Source organism: Notolepis coatsorum (genome assembly GCF_963971535.1).
Source record: "Notolepis coatsorum genome assembly, chromosome: 20".
In the NCBI taxonomy this organism is placed as follows: domain Eukaryota; kingdom Metazoa; phylum Chordata; class Actinopteri; order Aulopiformes; family Paralepididae; genus Notolepis; species Notolepis coatsorum.
Window position 1 is genome coordinate 66,198,005 of NC_140184.1, and position 9,735 is coordinate 66,207,739.

The following is a 9,735-nucleotide window of genomic DNA, read 5'->3' on the forward strand; positions in this document are numbered from 1 at the left end:
GCAGGTCTGGGACCGATGCCGTGCCACCTGGGGTTCTTTCCCCCCATACATCTGTTAGGTCAGTTGTTGGGGCGGGTACGTTGAGGAGCGCAGGTCCTTGATCCTGATTGCGCCGGACCGGGGCTCAGCTGTGTGGTTCCCGGTCCTGATCCAGCTCTTGGTAGCCCCGTCGTGGCCTGTTCCTTGGTCATCGCGGGCCCTCTCTCAAGCGCGCTGGTCTCTGTGTTAGTTCCCTGTGCTGGGCCAGCCGCTGATGGTTTGGCTGGTGAGAGGGTGAGTCTGGAGAGGATGGATCCTTCTGTGGTTGGTACCATCCGGAACGCGCATGCTCCCTCCACTATCGCGGGTTACGCGGGTAGGTGACGTATTTTCCAAGAGTGGTGTAAGAGTGAGTTAGAGGCGAGCCTTCACCGGTCATGTCCGGTCCGGGCTTGGGGATTTACCTCAGCCGTACTCAGGGCCTCAGGGCTACCGATCAACTTTTTGTCTGTTGCGGTGGCTCTCGCGCTGGTAAGGCACTGTCGACACAGCACCTGTCCCATTGGTTGTGCGAGGGCATTGCCCTTTGCTACACGTTGGCTGGGCTGGCCCCCCTGGGGGTGTCAGGGCGCACTCCACTCGTGGGGTGGCGGCCTCTGCCACCCTGTTAGGAGGGGCCTCGGTGGAGGACATCTGTGCTGCGGCCTCATGGTCCTCCCCAGGTCCCTTCGTAAGGTTTTACCTCATGGACATGACCAGGGGTTGTCTCCCAGGCGGTTCTGAGGTCTGGAACCTCCCCTGCTTCCCACCTTTCGGTGGGTTAGCAGGGATGTGTGGGTGTGGACCACAAGGTGTTGTGTCACACGTGGTCCCGCCTGTGCTGTGCGTTTGGCGGTTTCTAGTTCCCTCTTTTTCGCACTTGGGTGGAGTTGACTGCCGCCCCCTCTTCACTAGGAAGGAGGGGTGACGGGACTCCCCTCCCCCCTGATGTGGGCTTTCGAGTCCTCAGGGGGTGCATTTGTCGGTCCTCGCGTCTGCTCTGTCCCCATATCTCGATGGCGAAGAGCAAGACGCGATTCGCCAGTACGACTATATAACGATAGGTTATGTATATAACCTAGTTATATGAGTACTGGCTGAGCGTCTTGCTCTTAGCGCGCCCTGAGGTCCCTTGGGAAACTTTAACTTTTTCCGAGGAAGGGCGAGTGGTGACCACGCCTGCTGCCTTATAGTACGGCACTGGGGCGGGGCCTGGTCAGATGCTGGGTGCATTTGTTTTTTCGTTAATGAAGTACAGTAGGTACTGGAGATGAGGTACATCTCGATGGCGAAGAGCAAGACGCTCAGCCAGTACTCATATAACTAGGTTATATACATAACCTATCGTTTGTGTTTGTGCATTTTAAGATTGTGGCAACCAGGGATGCAGTCGTAATATCAGAACTGCCTGGACGCCACGTGCATGCGCGCGCACGCAGGGACCGAAACTAGAGAGCGCCACCCGCCATTTGCGCTCAGTTTTTACGTTTGGCGCCTCCCACTGAGAGGTCTGACCGCCGTGTGGCGGGCAATCAAATAGTATCAAATAGTCATGTGAAAACCGAAAATCATGATCCAATTCTTTAGCGGAGTTCTCACTCGCTGTCTCAGCACAGACATGCAGCGCACCGCGCACTGCTGCTGCTGCTGCTGCTGCTCCTATACTCCACACCTGTTTCTGTATGCCTGCATGTAAACAGAGGCTATTGCCTCAGACAGCCACCGTGACATTAGTCTAGTCAGAGGGACCTCCGTGAGATAACGTTAGCTACCGTTACAAAATGACCCAGTCAACTATTCACTTAGTTTAATACATGAGGCATTGTGTAACGTTATCCAGCCGGCTAGCTACGGATAGCTCCCGACATCAACAAATGCAATAGTCCAGTGCATAATACCTCCGTTGGCTAGGTAGCTCACTAGTCACTACGAAATGTCTCGGTAAACTAAATAGTTCACTGAGGCGTTGTCCCAACGCCATCCAGCAGTAGCTACAGAAAGCTCCTGACATCAATGTCCTACAACAACAACATGCGTATTCGAGTCCCTGGCTTACATCGCTGCTGAGGGTCCAGCTGTAGCTCAGGAGAATCCTTTTGCATGCTGAATGTAGCGTTTAGGGTCCAGCTGCAGCGCCGGAGAATCCTTGCTACAGCTGGAGGCCACTCGAGTATACACACAGACAGTGGAGCTGTTTGCAGACAGAGAGGTGGCGATGTCTCGCAGATAACACAATCACAAGTATGATTATATAATATATATATTTTATTAAAAAAAAATTATATAAAATAAATTTTTTTATCAAAAAAAAGTTGGCAGGTAAAAAATATGCTTGGCGGGTAGATTCTTCCCATCTACCCGCCACTGGCCGGTGAGTCAAAAGTTAATTTCGCTCCCTGCGCGCACGCATGCGCATACATGTTCCCTCGCAGTCGCACAGAACAGATGATTATTATGCATAAATAGGAAACATGTTTGGATAGGAAATTACTAGTTTTAGTTTAGTTTTTGTAAATATTGTCTTGAAATAGAGAAGCTGAAAAAGGTAGCAGGATGTAGCCTTCAATATATAAAGAAATTATATTGTCAACAGATATGGTTGAAAAACAAACCATGTTTTAAATGTAATTGTAGATACAATATTGTAGTTACAATTTCTTTAATTGAATTAACTTAAACTAGACAAATTAACAATGTAACTTACGGTTTATAGAAGGACAGTTTCCTTCTGAAGCACAACTTAATGCCTCATCCTTCCAGTCGGGACCATTTGTCACATAGTGAGAGTTCAACAGATCATCTCTTTCTTTGTTATGTTAGTATCGGTATCCTATTATTATGCAAAGTCTAGGTGATAGATAAGTGCCGGGTAGTGTAGTTGAAGACACGACCTGCGCTATTGTTATAAGACGGTGGGTACTTACTACTGAGTGGAGCGCATTTTTGTGTGCGCGTGCACGTCCGTGCGCGACTGCGCGTACACATCTGTGCACGATTGCGCGCACTTTTGCTCGGCGAACTGCTAGGACGGCGTGGTACCGAGTGGTACCACCATCACATCACTGGTGGCAACAACATGTCCCTCACTTTGCATAGCATTCATACTCAAGACCAGGGGGCGAAATTAAAGCCCGCCGCCCGCCAGGGGCGCTCAGTTTTTACCTTTGGCGCTTGCCACTGGGGGGTCTGCCCGCCGTGTGGCGTGTAGACGTGTAGTTCATAACGATACTCTTATTTTGAAAATCTGTGCGGGTCTCATTTCCGCTCCAAGCGCAGCTCCAGTCATAATATCGATGGCTCCGGCAGTTAGCAGCATTCGGTTCGTATGATACTCTTATTTTGAAAGAAACCGTGGCAACGAGTCATATCTGCCCAGCCCTGCAGCGGGATACTATTGGCTTCTGCTCGTATCAACACAGAGGCAGTCTGCTCTAGTCTAGACCGGACCTCCATGAGCTACCGTTACTGTTTAAACAATGACCCAGTCAACTATTCACTTTTAGTTTAATACATGACAAGGCATTGTCTAACGGTATCTAGCTGGCTAGCTACTGATATCAACAAATGCTCCAGCAATAGTCGACTCGAGTGCATAATACCTCCGTTCCCTCGTTAGCTAGCTCACGTTAGCTAGCTCACGTTAGCTAGCCCACGTTAGCTAGCTCACATTAGCTAGCTCACGTTAGATCTATATGTCCCAGTAAACTAAATTGTCTTAACGTTACCTAGCGGGCTAGCAGTAGCTACAGATAGCTCCTGATATCAATGTCTTATAACATTGATTCAATGCATATTGTAGCTGAGGGCTTTATTAATGTGATTTGACCAAAGAACCCTAACATTATACCAATAGGGTCCAGCTGCAGCACCGGAGAATCCTTGCATGCTGAATGTAGAGTTTTAGTATAGGGTCCCGCTGCAGCACAGGAGAATCCTTTTTGGAGCTGGAGGCTACTAGAGTACACACAGACAGTGGAGCTGTTTGCAGATAGCGAGCATTTTGACTTATTGTGTGGTGGCGATGTCTCGCAGATAATACAACTACAAGTATGATTATATAATATATATATATTTTTTTTTTAATTATAAAATATATATATATTTTTTTTAAGCAAAAAAAATTTGGCAGGTAAGAAATATGCTTGGCGGGTAGATTCTCCCCATCTACCCGCCACTGGCCGGTGAGTCAAAAAGTTAATTTCGCTCCCTGCTCAAGACTATTAAGGACATGTGGAGAGACCTGCTGCAGACAGAGTGGAGGTAATGTAATTATTACAAATGGTAACTCACAGCATTATTATTGCTGCTGCCATGATCCTTTATGATCAGTGGTGCAGTCGTAATATGGGAACTTCCCAAACGCCACGTGCATGCGCACGCGCATACATGTTCCCTCGGTTGCACACAGAACAGATGATTATTATGCATAAATGTAATTGTAGTTACAATTTCTTTAATTGAATTAACTTAAACTAGAAAAGTAAATACAAACTAAATTAACAATGTAACTTAAGAGTTAGTTTACAGAAGGACAGTTTCCTTCAGAGACTGAAGCACAACTTAATGTCTCATCCTTCCAGTCGGGACCACAGATCAAGCAACCCCCCACCAATTGGTACAGGGCTTGTATTTTGGTTTGGCTCTTCTCGTTGTTATGCTATCGGTATCCTATTATTATGCAAAGTCTAGGTGATAACTAAGTGCCGGCCGGGTACTTGCCGCACGGCGCGACGAGTCCAGTGACAATTGTGAACGCATTTGTGTGTGCGCGCGTGCACATCCGCGCGCACTTCTGCCTCAGTGATCTACTACAACGGCGTGTAACCGTGTGTGTGCACGACTGCATCGCTGTTTATGATGTGTTCTAAAAATAGATTTCCCTAAACAAGTAGACGTTGAGCAAGCTGCAAGCCGACTGTGGCTCACTGGAATTCTACATTGTGCAAACAGTGCACAGACAGTGGCTCAGGTGGTAGAGCAGCCGTCTGGTAATCCGGAGGTACCCGATTAAATTACCACTCCTCTCTCGGGCAATGTGTCGAAGTGTCCTTGAGCAAGACACTTAACTAGGGATGCCCCGATCGATCGGCCACCGATCGTTATCGGCCGATAATCAGTATAAATATGCGATCGGTGATAATGCTTTATTTTCACCGATCGTCAAACCCGATCTCACTCGCTGTCGCTGAGTTCTGTCTCAGACACCGGTGGTGCGGCGTCTGCTCATTCCTCCAGCCCCTCCCGTACGCATGTAAACACGGGTCTAGTCTAGTGAGACACGGGAGGACGCCAGGACGGCGTCTCCTTGAGCTAACGTTAGCTTAGCTACCGTTACAAAATGACCCAGTCAACTATTCACTTTTAGTTTAATACATGATGAGGCATTGTCTAACCGAACGGTATCTAGCCGGCCAGCTACCGATAGCTCCTGACATCAACAAACGCTCCAGCAAGTATAGTAGGTATGTATGATACCTGTTAGCTGTTAGCTCACGTTAGCGCAAGTTAGTTCACTGTTAAAAACGAAATGTCCCATTGAACTAAATAATTCACTGAGGCGTTGTATTAACGTTATATATCCGGCTAGCAGTAGCTACAGATAGCTCCTGATATCAATGTCTTATAAGGCCTAACAAAATTAATAGTTGGTTTCAGGTTGGTTCACTTGGTTGTCAGTTTGGCCATGGGTAGGTAGGGAATTTATTTTATTTTATTTTTTTATTTTATTCTTTCCCACGGCGACTATGGATAGGGAATTTCTTTATTTAATTAAAATGTTCACAACAACATGGATGCATGTACTCTGCCAGCATGTTTAATATCCATAATACTAAATGTTTGACTAAGATTTCTATGAAACTGTATTCTTAAAAAAATATATATATATAATTTTTTTTTAAAAACTCATAAAATATATTGGGTCGCACCTAAATCGGCAGGGTCGGTCGGCAACCTGAAACCAACTATTAATTTTGTTAGGCCTAACACTGATTCGATGCGTATTCGAGCTGAGGGCTTGCTGAGCACAGTTAAGTAACGTTATACCAATAGGGTCCAGGTGCAGCGCCGGAGAATCCTGGCCGTAGCTCGAGGCTACTCGAGTATAGGTCCAGCTGCAGCTCCGGAGAATCCTGGCCGTAGCTGGAGGCTACTAGTACACACAGACAGTGGAGCTTGTTGCGTGGTGGCGATGTCTCGCAGATAATACAAGTACAAGTCTAATTATATAATATATATATTTTATAAAAAAAAAAAAAAAGATTATATAAAATAAATTTTAATTTCTTTTAATCAAAAACTATCGGTATCGGATCGGTATCGGCCGATATGGCTCACGACGATCGGTGATCGGTATCGGTGGCAAAAAACGTGATCGGGGCATCCCTACACTTAACCCCTAAAAATGCTCCCGATGAGCAGGTTGGCACCTTGCATGGTTGCCTCTGCCATCTGTGTGAGTGAATGGGTAAAAATGTGAGGAACAAATTGTAAAGCGAGTTGGATAAAAGCGCTATATAAATGCACAATTTACCATTTACAATGTAGATTACAGTGAGCCTTAGTCAGCTTGTACAGATAGGAGCTTAGTTGACCCCATTGACTTTGCATTGGTTTGTGGCCAAGTAACTATCTGGAGCTAGTATGAGGAACAGCTTCATCATCATAGGGTTAAAAAAATCTGAACCATTCCTTTAAAGACTTGTGTTAAGGTTTGTGTTACTGTATATTTTTACACTAAAATCTTCACATTTAAAGCAATTGAATATCTGCCCCAAATATCTGTTATCAGCCTCTTGATTTAAACTAATAATAGCTATCAGAGTCAGACCTGGAAAAAACCCATAATGACCAAGACCCATGAACCAAGAAGTGTTAATGTTCAAATGTAACATTTTGTTGAACAGCTTATTTGAATGTACCAGGTCTTGTTTGGCAAGCTGGATCCCTCAGCAGTTAAACTTGACACTACAGACTTTACTGGCTGAAAAAAATAAGGATTTTAAATATTTCCAGGAGATTTCCAAAACCCTTTGGGCATGTATGATTTAATTTCCCTAATCTTTTCAGAACTGGAAATAACCATTTTCAAATTCCATGACTATTCCAGGTTTTCCATGACCATATGAACCCTGTCAGTTAGATGAACTAGCTCCTAGCTCCCAGATTCACCTGTGGTCATCATGGCAGCCATACCACCACAATGGCAGCTACTGTATACCAACACACTGTATCATGGCAACTACTGTATTCCAATACATTTCATCATAGCAGCTACTGTATACCAATAATCTTACTGCTTTATTACACCCCCCCCCCCCCCCCCCCCTTGGTAGATAGAGGTCTAAACCTCAGGCGTTACCACAATGCACAGAATTTCCACTCAATTTCAATTTTCATTTCACAAATGATGGTACATTACTTATGATACAATTTCATTCAGTAGGCTAGCTAACAATAACACACATGAATGGATTGTCAACCAGCCATACTGGGAAAAGGGCCAAGACCAACAAAGGCCCCAAGAACCTGTGCATGTGTTGATTTAAGACTCAGTATAGAGTATTGCATGCATATTGTACAAAGTATACTTAGGTTAGATTATACATTTACATTTAGTCATTTAGCTGACGCTTTTATCCAAAGCGACTTACAAGTTATATATATATATATATATATATATATATATATATATATATATATTGCACATGGGATCAAATCGGATAGAATCTGTATATTATACCTGGGGGGTTGTACATGTATACGTGCATTGTGTTATTATCAAGTTATACGAGTCTCATGTCTCATCTGTCCAGCAGACCAGATGTTTATTTTCATATTTAATGTTGTTCTTCATTATCTACTATACTTTTTATTCTTATATTTGTATATTCTATTACCCTGTCTGTACCTCCTACCCTCATTTATCCCCATGTCATGATTTATCCAAGGAGATTAATAAAGATCAATTTTACCATATCTATCTTATCTTGATAGATCGCATCATCTCACTAGTACTAGTCTCAAATACACGTGCAAGCATGCTTTTAATTCAAAGTCGACCCAGCATAGTGTTCAAATTAGGGGTGATGTCCCGATTTTGTAATGTAACGTTGGATCAATCAGATTGGGCTGGAAATCTTGGTCACAACGAGGTAGATCAACACTGTGTGCCATTCAAACTCCTGCCAGCTATGACCTATTTTAACCCGAGCATGCTGCTGTTGCAAGACAACGTACGTTAACTAGGGTCTCGCAATTCAATGATTAACGCGATAATGCTCCTAGACTGGACCAATCAAAACCACGTTCGAATTAAAACGGAGGACTTATTGTAATTCTATTATCAACGATAGAAAACAAGATTTCAGCATTAACGATATAGAAGATGTTTGACGTTACATCGATCGTAACAGCTAGTTATGAACGTTATCGATGTATTTATGAGGTTAGCACACAACACTCAGGCGTGATCTCTCTAGTAGTACTAGCAGGGAAACAGGGGGGTCACTTACCTCTTCGAGGAAACCTGTGATGTCATATACTTTATCGTGGATGATACACCACGTTTCCTTACACGTATTGTGAGATCTGATCTCTTCGAGAGTGTAATATTTCTCGCAGCCTTCCGTTGTTTCCCCGTTTTCTTGAACGTTAGCGGTAGAAACATCATCTGTATTGATGGTGTTGTTGTCGTTGATTTCCTCGCCCATTCTGACACACGTCTCTTTCGAGCACCTAGCGTTAGCTAACGTTAGCTTGTTAGCCAACTGTTAATTAGACGTTAGACTCAAATATGGGTGTTTATTTACCGTTATTATCCCGTTTAAAAATAACTACCGTTAACGTTATGTGGTAGTGGTGGTCACATTAGCTCGTAATCCCGTGTTAACGTTGCCCCCTAGTACTTCCAGCGCAGTCCTTCGCGTTAAACTACTGTAGCTGGCTGTGTTAGCTAAACGCTGGATGTTAGCAAACATAGCTGTCAAAGCTACCCGGCATGATATCAGCAGACTTGTGGAACAGACCAATGACAGCAGTCATATCTCCCTGGCCTATGAAAAAGCATCAGCTATTTCAGATGGCCAATAGAACAGAGCACATTTGAGTGTGAACCAATTACAGTAGACCACTTGATGATCACGAGACCATGCAACATTTTCGCATGTTCTCCCCCACCCCCCTGTTTTTTATTTATTTATTTATTATTATTTAAAGGGACTGATAAAGGAAAGGTTCTCGGTCATCTTCATATTTTTCTGTGGTGTAACGAAGGTTATCATATATAACCCTAGTTACATGAGTTTTTGCGAGCGTTCTGCTCTATGGGTTGTTTGATTGATTGATTGATTGATTGATTGATTGATTGAAAATTGTATTAAGATTGCAGAATGGGTACAATACAGTACAGCTCAATACACACAATTGTTAAGGGGATGCAGGCCAGAGAAATACTTTTGTCTTGTTTACATCAGGGTCCCCCATTTTCAATTCATCATAACATATGACATACATGACATACAGATAGACAGTACTGCTACATCTATACATTTTGACATACCAGATTTACAAATACAGTCCTGTTTGTGATACAAAAATAGTCTAAAAAAGAGAGTATATACATTTGACGAAGAAACTGTACATTGGAGGAGGTTGGTAGGTAGGAGGTTGGTGGGTGGAGGGGGGGTTGGGTAGGCGGGGTGGGGTAACTCTACATTG

At 44.1% G+C, this 9,735-nt stretch overlaps 1 protein-coding gene across 1 annotated transcript in view; it reads right to left on the minus strand.

Moving 5' to 3' along the window:
* The window catches only part of cyb5b (cytochrome b5 type B), a 41,446-nt gene extending 32,438 nt beyond the window's left edge, over positions 1 to 9,008 (minus strand). The window contains exon 1 of the mRNA XM_084337580.1: positions 8,532 to 9,008. Coding sequence (XP_084193706.1) covers positions 8,532 to 8,729 — 198 coding nt within the window. The 5' untranslated portion in view covers positions 8,730 to 9,008. The remainder of the gene's footprint in view (positions 1 to 8,531) is intronic.
* Positions 9,009 to 9,735: the final 727 nt, after the last annotated feature.